Genomic DNA, 16231 nt, shown 5'->3' with positions numbered 1-16231 from the left:
ACTCGCAAAGGCATGCACGGTTTGTAATACAATAACCTAAAATACAAAAAACTTTCACTTATTTTTCATAATGACGATTACGATATTCCAAATGATCTATACAGCTAACTGGCATATATAAATGTGCACATAATATGTAGATATTTGTATGAATATATGTGCAGTTATTTTAGTAAACGAAGGTTCATTTTCAGGTTTTCAAACTTTTTATTATGATTTTTTTTATCTTCTCCTCTTTACTCTTTAGGTATTGCTATTTCTATTTTTTCTTGTTCCTTGTTGGTAAATCTCTTAAGTCAGTCAATTACAAATATACAAAAACAAAAAAAAACTTGAAATTTAAGTTTTCTACATAATATATATAAACGTATTTATTTGCACGTACATATTACATATGTATGTATGCATATGAAATACATATTGGTTGTATACAAAATGTATACAACTGGGTGTTCCATTCGGTTATATGATCGTAATATTTGCAATATGATCATCATTGTTATTCTATGTGGTAGAGTAAAATATTGTGTTTTGAGTATCTGTATTTCATTAAGAGGTTAAAGTTTATTTACAAATCTTACCACATTTTTAATTTGTATAATTACTGCATGTGCACTTTATATGCACATATATGTGTATATATAGCTTGACTCGAAATTTGATATAAAAATGTAATAAAACGTAATTCAGCTTATGGGTTTTATTTGCTGAATTGCATATTAGCAACGTACTACTGCAATTTTGCAGACAATCGTTTAATATGTGCAAAAATAGTAGAAAAAATGAAAATAACCGCAGCCAAGGGTCTCCCATAATAAATTTTTCTGTTTTTTACATACATTAAGGCGGAAAGTAATTTTAAAGAGCAACTATGCATTACTTCCATTTGTTTTTAGTTTTAATTTATGAATTGTAAATTTTGAAGAAATTGCCAATAATAAAAATATTTAACAAATTTTCAACTCAAACATAACATTCCATTCAAGTTCAATTTTTAAGCCCATGGTTTACGATCTCACCATTCTAATTACACTAATTATTTTTTTCGAATAGTGTTGGGCAGCACGAAGATACAGTATGTTTTTGAGGAGAAAAATGACATAATACACAATATGTTAACAGCCCCTAGAAGTAGATAATTCCATAAATGGTATAAGCAACTGCGTTGGCGACTAATTATTTAAAACTTCTTGTGTTAGCAACAATTAAACTGTTTTAACATTAATTAAACCATGTTTAAATGTAACTTAATTAAGTAGCAAACAAATTTTAAAATTTAAATACGCATTATACCAAATGATACAATCTCAAATCATCAAATTTACATACATACAATTCGTTATATTATAGCTTTATAGCTTTATAGAAAGCAAGCATTTGCAATTAGCACTATAAATGCTGAATAAACAAATTAATTTAATAGCGAACATTTTTTATATCGAGCCCATAATAATATTTAAAATAAAATACTAACTAACTATATATAATAAATAATCTAAGTTTATGATTTTAAATTTTTTTTAATTAATGAACTAATCAAAAATTTTGATCACAACTGCGTCATCATTTACTAAGTGATAATTAAAATTAAAATAAAAAATCACATTATTAGATTATAAATTAAATTTTATGAAAGTAATTAATAGCGTTCAATTTATGTTTTTCGCAATTTTAAAAAGAATAATAATAGATTTTTATCAGTTTCTTAGAGAAATCAGTTAGTATGTTATTTAGTTAGTAATTTAGATTAGTAACCGCAGTCGAAAAGAAAGTTATAACAAGAAAATGCAAGTTTTGTTTCATAAAAGCAATTGAAATGAAAACGATTCCTTCCTGAAAATTATTGCGCTTAAAGTACCAACAGGAATTTTTGAGAAAAACATTGGGTATGGCAACATTTATAGTAATTGAATAAAAGAAATTGAAGAGATATTTTGAAATCGGGCTTTTGCTATTTCTTGCTTCTTATGAAATATCATTTAAAACTTTTGTGTAGATATTCTCTGTGACTGCCAGAAAACGTTGATGATTTGGGCGGAGCTTTGTCGAAACTGCACCTTTTTGACAAATATCTCCGGGTACCTATACTTCAGACCGGTACAGCTTATGTAAGATATGAGAAGACTCTTGCCCCAATCTTTCTACAATAATCTGCAATTTAAGTACAACTTACAAAAAAAATATGAAATCAAAGCGAATATACTTACAAAATTTAAATGCTGTTCTCCAATTTGTTTAAAAAAAAGTTCAGCTAAGAAGCTTCTTTCAAGAATTGTTTTGCAGTATATTTAAATGTCAATAATTTCAGTTCTCCGTCAAATTTCCGATTAATTTTTGTTATTTTCAAATTTAAATTCTTATATAATATTAGTTTCATTAATAATAACTGCTAGGTTTAGGATAGGTTATAATAGTTCTGCCACAATATAAAATTTAGCATATTCGTTCGCCTCATGAAATTTTTTATTATTTGCTACAGTCGGTTTGCTTTGTTTTACTACAGTTACTTATCATTGTTATTGTTACTTGATTATTTTTTTGTTTGCCGAGCTAATGTTACACTTATAGGGCTCGTATTTCAGATCACGAATTGTGTTGTTATGTATAATAATTGCACAAATCTTGTTAAAAAGTAAATCACCTGACCGATTTTTAATAAATTTTCAAATTCTATAGATTGTTCTTTAATTTATGTCAAATAATTTTGATAATTTCAATAGAAGTCTGATAGAAAATTTATATAATTTGTTAAGATCAAAATTTTTTATTTTTTTTTAAAGATCAAGTCAACGATAACAATTAAAATTCTATTAGCTAATAATTAGCAATTAGGTCATTTTTTATGTAATATCGGATACGATTTTTTTTCTTTATTAATATTTAATTACATATACTTATACTCAGTAAGTCAGTCAGTCAGTCAGGCAGTCAGTCAGGCAGTCAGGCAAACAATTACTTATCATTAGTCTTTTGTAATTCATTATTCTTTAACTTATTGTTTTTATTAATAGAATTTTATTTAGGTTAAATTTACCATTCTCATAACTTCTATGATTATTTTATACCCAAATAATCTAACAATATATATGTATATGTATAAATAGTAAAATACTCGTAAGTATTTGTGTATGTTTGTGTAAAATAGCATGGGTAAAAAATTGTTGCAATTAAAATGGCATTGTCTGCACTTAACTGTTGTTTCTGTAAGTTTTTTGTTGCATTTTGTAAATTAACGTAATCATAGTATTTTTTCATAATTTTTACTCAATTCTTGTTATACATTGTATTTAAAATTAAAATTTTATTAATGAAAGATGATTAAAATTTAAAAGGTAATAACAATCTATGTGTGTATGTATAGGAATATGTGTGTAAATATAATATGAATAGTGCATTTTATTATAAAGTCTAACAAAGTACAACGGGTTTGTGTGCACGTACAACTTAAAAAATATTGAAACTTAAAGATATTTTAAATTAAGAGAATAAAAATTTTGAAATTTATTTTATTGTATTAATGAAAAATGAACCATTACATAATAATTTCATTACATAACAATGAAATTGCCAAATAGAATAATAAAAAATTGCTTTTAGCATAATTATATGCAAAATGTATTTACATATAAAGCATTCTTTTTATGAAATACAAAAGAACAATGGCCCCTTTTTTTAATTTTTTACTTTTAAATAAGACTTGTAATAATGAAGCCTACTCATTATTGTCAAATAATTGAAAATATTATGTTCGCACTGAATTCTGCATGTTGAATTCTTATTCGAAACTGCATTTATCTTTAGAAAGACGTAAACAAATGGTTTTAAGCTAAATTTCTGGCAGTCGGGTCTGTTTGAAGCGATTTTATGTCTTTACTTTCAATATTAAATGAATTTGATAAATTTGAAATTGAATTATGAAATTTATGGAGAATGTCACGTTATCTATATTAACATACAAATCTTACGTCAATTTGATTTATTCAACAATACAATTTCAATTCCTGAATAAAGTTAAATTAACTTTAGATCTTCTTTTAACAGACGTAATATCTCAACTAATAAGGCGTAATGAATACAAAACAAATTTATTATTTTTTTCATGAAAAATTATTCTAACAGAGGAAACAGCTCTGATTGTTTTAATTCAATTTGCTGTCAAAACGCAAAAACGATCAAGAAAAGTTAAGAAAATGTGCACAAGAACCGCCTTAACATTTCCACCGTGTACTCTGTAGCGAGCCCCCTCCATAGCATTGCAAAATATTATTACAATCGAATCTTTCTGCCCGGAATATTTAAACAAATTTTTTTTCATCAAATCACAAATTCAATATTTTCAACACAGTAGGGACACTTGTAATTTTTTAAACCGGTAATGAATTTGACGTCAACAAATCCGTAAACTACATTATAACAAATTTATAAACTAAAAATTTTTATTTACATCAAAAACCTTTCACAAAATTTTGTATAATTAATTTCCACGAATAAATACTAGACATTCTTAATAAGAAATTCTTCTTAATAAAAATTCTATTAATGGAAACGGAATCAGAATAATTTTGATTTTTTTTTAATTTTTTCGACCTGTGTTCCAATTATTTACATATTTAATTATACCTGTAATTAAATATACTTTTATATAATTTTTTTAATTAGTGCTAAATAGCATATGAGTTGTTTAAGTAGTTTTTATTTATATAAGAAACTTAATCATATTAGTATGTACAATTAAAATTTGGGTTCCCCAATTACAATTTTTAAATTTAAAATTTAGTTTATCAAATAAGTAAAAAGACAAAAACACACTCAGAATAAAAATATTTTAAAGTAAACTTTTTAAAATCCGGAATCAAGAGCAAATTTTTTAATGAGGAGAATTGAAACTAAATTTGAATTCTAAAGGATTCCAATTGCAGACAATATGAAAGTGAACGTTCTGATTTGAATTATTTGACTTTTGAAAAGAGTTTTGTGGTGTTCCACATTCTAATTCACTACAAATTTTTCTTTTTTCCGTGAGAATATTAATACGGTCTTGTTTTAAGAACAAAAGTACGAAGTTCAGTCATTACTGTGCCGTTTATGCTTTAATACTTAAGTACCGCTTAAAGGATCAAGTATTTTTTCAAATTAATTTTATTACTAATTAAAAATATTAGTAATTCAATAAAGAAATTTTTGTAAGCTAAAGCATACATTTTTAATTATCGAAACCTAATCTTAAACGTCATTATCATGGCTATAAAAAATGACAGTCTATGTGTTAAAAATCGGTAAAAATTTGAAATATTTTTTAATATTTAAAAAACAAATTCTAGCTGTAATTCAATTTTCAGGAAATATTTTTAATATTTGTTAATAATTTCCGCTGTTCTAAAAAAAATTTTATAAAATATTGTAATAATCACAAATAAACAAATTAATTACATTAGGTAGCAAATTTGTATATTTCAAGATTTGGGTGTAGCGAGTGCTAAGTAAATTAATTTTTTTATATTTAAGCTGTGTGCCTAAGTATTTTACATTTTTAAGCTTTAGATTTTCTCTATTTTTAATATTTCAAGGACAAGGTTACTTTGATTCTGTTAGCATAGAAAAAGTTTTTATGTTTTATGATTTTTTTTATATACAAACAATTATTTTTATGTAATAAGAAAATAATTTAAATTTTTTTTTTGAGAGGTATGCAAAGCTACATTTTGTCACTTTAAGGTCTGAACTACCCTAAGTCAATTTTTGAACAAAACTGATGGTTCAAAATTTTGTAATTTAAAACTTTATTCTAGACGTATATGTAATTTTCTTATATAGGCAATCGATTTTCGGACTTGATTTTCTAAAAAAAATAAAGAATGGAATTAAAAAATGAATAAACTTTTACTATATGTAATAAGTGACAAATTCCAGAGCAAGAGCAGTTCTCACTTTTCTAAAAATCACTCTTCTGAAAACTCTTCAAAGCTAACTTAGAGACTCTTAATTCTTACGAAAACATTGAAATAAATTGATTTGAAATGAAAATTTTTACTATTACCACTAAGAAAGTGAATGAAAGCATTAGGGTGGATCAAACAAATTGCATTTTTTTTTCTTTTATAAAAACCAATCTTTTTTATTGCAACTAAGTTAAATTTAACCTAACAAACAATTTTCTTATAGCAATATTAGGTGTGAGAGGGAGGACTGTTCACTGACTGTAACCCCGATTCGATTTTAACTTTTAGTACCTAACTTTTAACACTGGGTCCATGGGTTTTCATCTTTTCAGACGACGAAGGATTTCGTTGTTTTATACCCCTCGCATTTCAGCATTTTGGTGATGTACTATTCTGTTAATATGTTTGATGGTGGATTTCACGATTTCCTCATCCAATGTGCTCATATTCAGATCTCTGTGAATTGTGGTGTTTCTGACATACCAAGGTGCCCCCACAATATTGCGTAGCACCCTGTTTTGAAAGGTTTAAATAATTTTCCTATTAGATGGCTTTGTACAACACCACAGCTATATTTCATACATAGAAGTCGGCTTCACGATCTGCTTGTATATTAACAATTTATTGTGAAGACTGACTTCTGAATATCGGCCCATCAGCCAATTTAGCTTTTGATTGTGATATTTAGTTCAATTTTTTTCTTTTTCACATGGTTTTTTTCACATGCTCGTAGTTTGGCATCTAAGGTCATTCCAAGATACTTTGCCTCGTTTGCAAATGGTACAGCATGACCGTTCATAATAATAGGTACAAATTGGATTTAAAATCACAAATTAATTGTCATAGACAAATATGCTTCTTAAATGTTATAATTGAGCTTAAATATTTTGTATAGGAGATAAATACTCGTACAAAATCATTTGTCGAAAATTTGAAATATTATACGAATTGACTGTAAGTCGCCATATATGACATTGTTTTTTGCTAAAATTTATTTGTCATACAACAATTTTTGAAAATACTGAATTAAAAAATTTGTGAATTAACGGTATTTGTTCAAAAAGTACCATTATTAGCATATTGTTTTTAAGTCTGAATCAAATAGTTATGCTTAAGTATAACCTTTAATTACTTATCAAAGTAAAGAGCTTTATTTTTGCTCCTATTGAGCACTCATTTCACCTGTCTTAAAGGTTTCCCCTTCATATCTATTCGAATCGAATGTTAATTAAATTATCTATATCTTTTAAAAATTTATAAAATCTCAAATCGAATAAGTCTTAACTTGAGGCCTATAATTATTTGAACAATAACAAAAGAATTTTTTTTGTTAGAAATAAATTTGTGTAGCATTTGTGTAGTTGCATATAGTTTGTCTTTAATTAATCGAGGTCATTTTATATTTTTTAATTCGAAAATTACAACAAAAAAAAACAAACAATAGATCTTAATATAATAAAGTGCCTATTTCTCAAGTCCTTGATTCTTTTGTTCTGTTTCATTTCACAAAACAAAAAAACAAGAAAAAATCTCTCATATTTAATCTGTCATTATCTCTCATTGCAATCTTAAAGTTAAACTTTTTTTAAAAATTTCAACCAAACTGTCATAAGTATTGTATTCAAATGGTATGTTGTATAACCTATATTTAATTTTATTTAGAAAAATCTAAAGAAGAAAAAAAAGTTAAACTTAAAATTGTTATTTTTTTTTTAATTATGAGTATTGCGCATAAATACAATAAAATGAATTGATATTTTTTATAAGAGAGTCATATTAAATTTGACATTTTCAATTTAAGGAAAAATGACATGGAAAATAATTTTTCACCTCTAAAATAAATAAATTTAGACAACAAATTTGTCAAAGTTTTGAGTTTTAAATAAGAAACTGTCAAAAATAAATATTTTATTAATTTATTGTTCGCCTATAATTATGCTAATCTTGTACTTCAATATTTGTCAAATTCTTCTGGTTTAATTTAATTTCAATGTGACTAAAAAATTTTGCATCCTACTCCTACCAATAAAGTTTTAATAAAAAATCGATTTCAGATGAAAATATTTATAATTGAACTGCGGATAAAATTTTCATATCTAAGGGCCTGATCGTTTATCTCACTATTTTACTCGGAGTAACTAAGTGAGAAAAAAGTGAGTAACTATCATATATTTGTATAATGTAATTTTCGAGTGAGAAGAATTAATTGGTATTGCGTATCTCGTTTTTTTCTAAAATGCATACAAAATTTATTCACTTTGTTTTTGAAAGTGAGACGTTCAGTCGATAATTTTAGAAAAAACTCAAAAATCTGATTGAAAAAATGAGCAATTTTATTATAAAAATAAAGCGTCCATGAGAAAATACTGAGAATTCTGATATGAAAGAGAATTGAAAAAGTGAGTAAAAAAGTGAGATACACGATCAGGCTGTAAATAAAGTTTGACATAAAGAAACCCTATTTCTCTTATTATTCGATTTTTTCGATAACAAACTTTCAGTTTAGGATTTCCTCTGTTATTTTAAATTGATTTGAATGCTAATTATCGTTAGAAAAATATTTTTGAGTTTTGGTAAATTAGAGTAATTTCGAATACAGATTCTCTCATTTTGAGTTATTTGAGTATAGTAAAGGTATTATTAACCCTTTGTATACATACGTTTTTCAAGAATAGGTTTTAATTTATAAAGTATTTAACATAACAAACTACTAAGAAATTAAAAACTACACAACTATAATTTTTACAACCAAACTATTAATAATTCAACATTGTTGTCCGAAAACCGAACAATGAACTAAAATATAATTTTTTATTTAATTTTACAGAATTAATTTAATTAATTTTCTTTAATAAATATGATGAATTTAATTATTTGTTGTGAATATAAAATAAATATTTAAATGTGTTGTTAAATTATTCATACAACTATTTGAATTTAAGCACTACAATTAATTTGTGATAAATACAAAAAAATTTTATTTAATAAGTATAAAAGTTTATAAATGATGGATGATAATGACAATATTCTAGATGTAAGTAAATTTTGATTTAAAACTTTAAAGCTAAAACTTTTTTATTGTCCAATAAATGCTCCAATAAAATTAGGGAAAAACACAATAAAACTTACTCTCCAATAAATTTGCAATCAATAAAAATAATTCTACAAAATGAAAATTTAATCAATAATCCTTGGATTATTTCCAAAATGGGGGTGAAAATGAAAACATTTTTGTATGTTTAAGTATATTAGAGTGAAAAATTGATTTTATAATTATGATCACTATTCACATATAAAAAACTTTTCTACTAGAAGGTGACAATCGTTGAAATGTGAAGGTGACAAATGCGTTGTGAATGTGGCACGTGAGAATAATAATGTGTTTGTGTTCAAACTGTCCCAACAAGTAAAAACTACACCTACATTATTTATGCATAATAATTTGACAATAAATATTATGTAAAATCGAATAAGAGCATAATTTACTATCGCGTCTGTATATCGTATTATCTCTTAGAGAGATAAGATTTCTCTCTCAAGCTAAGAATTAATCATGAAAGCTGATGTCATGATTTTCATTAATTTTTTGTGCATTCACCTCAACATATTTTTTTTTTTTTATTTAATTTTACTTTTTTTAATTTTTAAAAAATTTTGGTTTTGATTTTTTTTATGTTTTATTTTAAATTTTATTTTTATTTTTTTTTTCAATTTTAGTTCCAAAAAATGAATTTTTCTCCTTTTGCTGCAACACAATTTGCTGGTTTAACAGCAAATGCTGTTAATCAATTTGCTACATCAAAGTTTGCTCATAATTTAACAGGTGCAAATGGACAAGTAAGTTTTGTTTTATAACATAAGTACTTTTAATTATATTTTTTTTTATTTTTATTAATTATTTCAATTGAATTTAAAAAGTATAAAAATTTTTTAATACTACATATGTAATATTTCAAATTTAAAGCTGCAAAGCGATGCGACAATTTCGATTTATAAATGAAAAGTACTTTAAATTTCCTTGATTAATCCTAAAATGCGTAACTAATAACATAATTTTCGTTTCAAAAAGTGTTTCAAAAATTTCTAAGGTCTTGAATACTTTCACTTTTAAATAAACTTAAAATTTTGAATTGTGAAATTTTGCCAGTGTACGAATTTAAATACAGAATTTTTCAAAAAATGGCGATTCTCTCTTCAATAATTTCACTACATTAAAAAGATGTTTCAGGCGTGTACCAAAAGTTATCGTGTACTATATAGTTAGTACATAAGATTGTACTATATAGTTAGTACAATCATACGTGGAAAATCGATTTCTTGCGTCACTATAATACAAAATACTGTGTTACAAAAGTTACATAATATTTAAATAACATATACAAAGTTTTTACTCTATGTCTACTATTAGAGTTTTAATTTAAAATCCAATAAATTATTTATACTTTCCAAATAACTCAATTAATAATAATTAAAATATTGTAATTCAATTTAAAAAGGATACAAAATTAATAAATTTAATTTTACGAACTACATCTGAATTAAGTAATTCCATATACTTTTACCATTTTTGAATATCTTTGCAATTTAATAACCTAGATTTCTGAATCCAGTCTACATTAAATATTTTATTATTTATTGAAACAAATAACAAGAATTACACAAACGTTTAAATGTGTCAAAATCAAAATTAATTTCAGGATCTTATAACATTTCATATAATACAATTGCGTATTTAAATACAGACACACATAAACTTATCATATAACGACCGCACAATCACAACATACGAATATAATGCGAAAATTTAAAAAGAAATTACATGAATGTTGCTTTTTCTTCATTTTAGAAAATGTCAACAGTTTTGACATAATATGTAACTTGTTTGACATATCTTAAACAAAACATATAAAATTTATAGACAAGGAAGTAACTTAACTCTAAAATAAAATGGCAACATTAAAAAATTTAATGAATCAAACCCATAAATTTGTAAAACGGAGCACTTCTCTTTAACAATTTAAATCCAGAGCTTGTGAGAGCCAAACTTTGAGTCTAGAGAATGAAAACGATCGATTTTACAAACAATTCTCTTATAATCATAATTTTTGCATAAATTTAGAAAAATTTTGGAGTAATAATTTTTTTGTATAATTTAATTTATCCTGGGAAATCTGTGATGAAGACACTTGTGTGAAGAAATTTCCTTTAAGTTAATAAGGGAAATCTGTCTTTCGAGGCAGAGTTATTTTGTTCTAACCAAACGAAATGTTTATCGATATTTATAAATTCTTAATTTCAAACATATCCGAGTTGTCATGCAGGAAAAAATGATTCTGTAATTAAGATGACGGTGGATTTAAAGGATAAAATTGACTGTCCGGAATTTGCTAATAATTTTTTATAGAGGAAAAAAGTTTTTCTTGATAAATTTTGTATTTTGACCGAATTTAATAACTGCTTTAGGTCTGGAAACTTAGAAAATGAGAAATCTTTAACGAGGATGAAGAATGTACAAAATTTTTCTTTTCTGAAGGAAGAATGTTCTCACTATAAGGCATTTGTCTTTGTGTACAATATTTCTTCATTATGTCTTGATCACGATTGCAATATTTGAATTCAAAATACTTAAAATAATAATAAAATATTTTTAGTAATAAATTTACAAATTGCTATAAAGTATAAATTAATTATAAATATACAAAAAATTAAGAGCCAAACCTTTCACCTTCAAAAACGCAAAAAAAAAAAAAAAGAGAGGCAAAATAAAATTAACAATAAAAATGAAAAAAAATCCTTAATTATTTGTTTATGTTTTTATTTTCCATAAATTTTATAGAGACAATAACAATTCATCAAAATACATACATATAGAAAAGTGTAGGCTAAACTAGTAAACCGCCGTATTTAGTAGAAACATTAAAAAAACCGCAAACACAACAAATTTGACATGAAAAACAAAAACAAGAAAACAATGAAAAACTTATCTACACTTTGAATCTTTTGTCATATTTTGCCCATTAAATAAATTGCACTGTTCGTCAACCACTTTGTATAACACGATTCTCTTATAAATGAATTGCGCTCTTCTCAATATTTGAATTGTTCTTAAATTACAAAAAAAAAATTACAATCACTCGAATTCATTTTTTATTTTAACTTCAATTTTAAGAGTTTTTTTTATACATACAGCTGGCATTATTGTTATAAATAAATTGTTAATCAAAATGTGAATAGAATATTTTAAGGTTAAAAAAACTTAACACTAAAAGAAGATCTATGATTATAGCCTTTTCACAACATCCTTGAAAACATTTCAGATTTTACTTGAATATTCAGACATTTCTTACATTTAATAAAAAAATAAAAACTAATTAAAATTCTAAGCATTATTCCGGTTAAATATATTTTCTTTAATAATTTTTTTAATAAATAAAATTTTATTATAACAATAACGAAAATATTAAAAAAATTTTTTTTTTATATTCCAGATTGTTGGTGTTGTTTCTGGTGGTGATGGTGGTGTTAGTTATTTAAGACCAATTGATACTAATAATAGTAGTCCATTTTCACCATCATCAAATCATCATTTATCACCACACCAAAATCATCAAACACACCAACAACAACAGCAACAGTCAATGAATGAATCTCCATTACATCAACAGCAGCATCATCAACAGCAATCAGAATCGCAATCTCAAGTACAACAGCAAGCTTTAATAACATTACCAATAACAATGCCAGGTGCAAAACCTGGTGATGCAGCACAAACTGTTCATATACAAGTAATTAATCCAAATCCAATACCACAACCGGCACCAACAACAAAAATACATATGGGACAAATGCAAATACCAATACAAAGTTTTCAACCTGGTGGTACAACTGTTTTAACAGTTGCATATAGTCCACAAGATGGTAAATTTTTGCCAAATCATGGTTTTCCAGAAGGTATGACGGTTGTTGCGGCACTTCAGCCACAAGATTTACAAATCTTAGCACAAGCACAAGCTCAAGCAAATGCTCAATTATTAAATAATCAACAACATCAATTAACAAATGGTAATCAACAAAATTCAAATCAACAACAACAAAATCAAGAGACTGCTATTAATTTAAATGGTGATTTAGGTAGAGATTTAAATGACGATGAAATAATTGTTAAACAAGAACCAACAGATTGGGATAATACAACTGTAGCTTTAACAAATACAACACAACCAGATCTTTCCGAATTTATTACAACACATTCCCAAGCGCCTAGTTTACCAATGACATTAACTCCATTTCTTAAATTTAATCCAAATTCAATTAAGGTAAAATTTTTCTGAATTTTAATTTTATTAAAAAAAAAAAAACATTTTAAATTTTTTAAATTTAATTTATTCAATACAGTATGAAACACCTGATTTTACAATAGAAAAATTTGATACAGAGCAGCTTTTAAATTCAGGTTTAGAACCACCATCACCAATACAAAATGTTTCATCACTTTTATCACCAACTGAACAAAATAATAGTTCAATTGATGAGGGTAGCGGTAGTGGTAATGTAACAACAACAAATGGTACACCAATTAAACAAAAACGAAAAAGACGTGTTAAAAAACCAAAAGTTGTTAAACCAAAACCACCAAAACCTGGACAAGTTTTAATAGCAACAACAACCGATGGTACAGTTTTATTTTGTTGTCCAGAATGTCAAATGGCATATCCGGAAAAAGAAAATTTAGAACAACATTTAACTGAACATAAAATTGAGAGGCGATATATTTGCGATATATGTGGTGCTGGTCTTAAACGTAAAGAACATTTAGAGAGGCATAAATCTGGTCATAATCCGGAACGACCTTATATATGTAGTGTTTGTATGAAAGGTTTTAAACGAAAAGAACATTTAAATTTACATTTTGTGATTCATAGTGGTGAAAAAAATGAGGTGAGTTTCTTTGTTTTTAGTAAATCTTTGTAGAAACAACTCCGAGTTTCTCACTTCGTTCCCGTATTATTTGTAATTACATAAATTCATAAAATTTAAATTAAATCATATACAAAAAACTTAAGAGAGAAACTTTAATTTTTAATTGTTTTAGTAAAATTTAAAAAATAAATTTTTTTTTTCAATTTTAATTTTCTTTTATTGTAATTTTAGATTTGTGGTGAATGTGGAAAAGGTTTTTATCGAAAGGATCATTTACGTAAACACACAAATTCTCATATAGCAAAACGATTAAAAGAAGAAATGAATGCTAGAGAGGGTATTACACCGACTACACCAAAAAATAAAAAAAATAAAAATAATATTAACAATAATGTAAATCTATTAGACGGATCATCATCGATTGGATGTGCAAATAACAATAATAATAATAACAATAATAGTATTAACAATAATAATATTAATAGTAATAATAATAACATTAATAATAATAATAATGAAATTCATTCACCTTTAGCTGGAAATGACAATAATAATATTTTAATGCAAACATCAATACAAATTGGTGATTCAATAAATCCTCAACAAATGCAATTAGATCCAATACAAATTACATCAAATATAAATAATTTAAATAATAATAATAAAAGTAGTAATAATAATAATAATAATAGTGATAATAATAATTTAAATACAGATAATAATAATGCAATTAATATTAGTATAAATCAAAATTGTGGAAATACTCAAACAACCCAACCGGCTATAGCATTATCAACAGTATACGTAAGTTTTCTTCTCTTCTATGCATAAGGGTTCACTGTTGGTTTTTACACTCGTATTGTTACACTAATAAAATTAAATATTTGCTTTATGTCAAAAAAAAATCCATTTGCAATGACGGTCATTTCCGCGAAATTTTTTTGAATATGAGTGTAAACACCATCTAAAAATTTCTAAATTGGTACTTTATCTTCAAATCAATCCTCGAATTTCGTACGTTATAATAAAAATCTTAAAAATAAACTTAATATAAAATCTATTTTATTTTCTATTTAAAATTATTTAAATAATAATTAAATTTTTGTTTTTTTTTTAGGTTCCAACAAGTAATAATACAACATTGCCTGTACAAATACAAATTCCTCAAATAATAACAACTAGTAAACCGGATGGTACTACAGAAAGTACTATTGTTATGCCCACAACAACAACAGAATCTCAAAATTCAACGACAATAATGTCAACATCATAAGAACAATAAAAGAAAATTCTTTTAGTTAATATCAAATAAATGAATTTTGAAGATTGGAAGAGAAAGTAAAAAAAAAATGTATTTTTATTAGCATTTTAGAGAAAAATCTTTCTTATGAAGACCAAATAAAAGAAAAAATTAAAAATAAGAAATTTATGTATGTACATTGTAAAAAATTATTTAATTTTAAATTTTGATCCAAACACAATATGTAATTACGAAAATCTACCTGTTTTTCTAAGTGTTCAAGTCTTTTAATTATTTTGAGATTATAAATTCAATAATATTTAATTTACTTATTAAATAATAAGTTTTAAATCATTTATTAAATTTGCTTTTCGTATTACTCAGAATTACTAATTTTTTTTAAGTTGCTAGGTTTTAGCTTAATAAAATCAATAGCATTTTATATCTTTGTTAAACATATAATTTTTAACATTTTTATTTATTTTTTTTGTATTATATTCAAATTAAGTCAGAGCTTACAATTCGAATTCAAAATTGTCAACTTATGATATAGTTTTATTATTCTTATTTTTGAAAATTCTGTTCTAATTTAGATCTTAATTTAAAACAAGTTCTAAGAATTAAAACTACAAAATCTTTAAATGTAGCATGTGATTAATCTTTAATAAAAAAGAAGTACATTCAAAAATTGCATTGTACTTAAAATTTTTAAGGATTTTGAAAGATTTTTTTTAAATGCTACAAAAATATTTTAAGTTAAAAAAAAATTATATACAAAAATGTAAGACATTAAAAATCTAATAATTTCTATAAAAATCTAATAATTTCTATCTAATAATCTTTATAAAAATTTATTAATAAATTTTTATAAAGATTTTTAAGACTTATAAGTTCATATCTGAATTATCGAAATCCACAAATATCACTTTTGGGGATTTTCGACAATTCAGTTCTAATTTATTCTGCAAAAGTAGCATAATTAGAAAAATTTTTCATAAAAAAGAGCACGATTGAAAACGTACATGAGAATTGCTCTTCTTAAAAGGACTTTAAAAATTTTGTCATAAATGCTATAAAAATATTTTAAGTTAGGAAAAAATGAATGATCAATGTAGAAAATTACGGGATAATG

The 16231-nt window shown here is 24.8% G+C and overlaps 1 protein-coding gene across 4 annotated transcripts in view; it reads left to right on the top strand.

Annotated features, from left to right (window-relative positions):
* Nucleotides 1-15364, top strand: part of LOC129609172 (basic-leucine zipper transcription factor A-like) — an 81870-nt gene extending 66506 nt beyond the window's left edge. For 2 of the 4 annotated variants that reach the window (XM_055521183.1, XM_055521250.1), the window contains exons 2-6: nt 9657-9776; nt 12428-13255; nt 13335-13877; nt 14091-14663; nt 14977-15364. In XM_055521183.1, coding sequence (XP_055377158.1) covers nt 9666-9776; nt 12428-13255; nt 13335-13877; nt 14091-14663; nt 14977-15132 — 2211 coding nt within the window. In that variant the 5' untranslated portion in view covers nt 9657-9665 and the 3' untranslated portion in view covers nt 15133-15364. Of the gene's footprint in view, nt 1-8870; nt 8974-9656; nt 9777-12427; nt 13256-13334; nt 13878-14090; nt 14664-14976 lie in introns of those variants that run through there. The other 2 variants (XM_055521126.1, XM_055521305.1) reach the window with 2 other exon arrangements.
* The last annotated feature ends 867 nt before the right edge of the window (nt 15365-16231 follow it).

The sequence above is a fragment of the Condylostylus longicornis genome, unplaced genomic scaffold, assembly GCF_029603195.1.
Source record: "Condylostylus longicornis isolate FDR11 unplaced genomic scaffold, ASM2960319v2 ptg000001l, whole genome shotgun sequence".
Classification (NCBI taxonomy): Eukaryota; Metazoa; Arthropoda; class Insecta; order Diptera; family Dolichopodidae; genus Condylostylus; species Condylostylus longicornis.
This window is presented reverse-complemented; position numbering and strand designations above follow the sequence as displayed.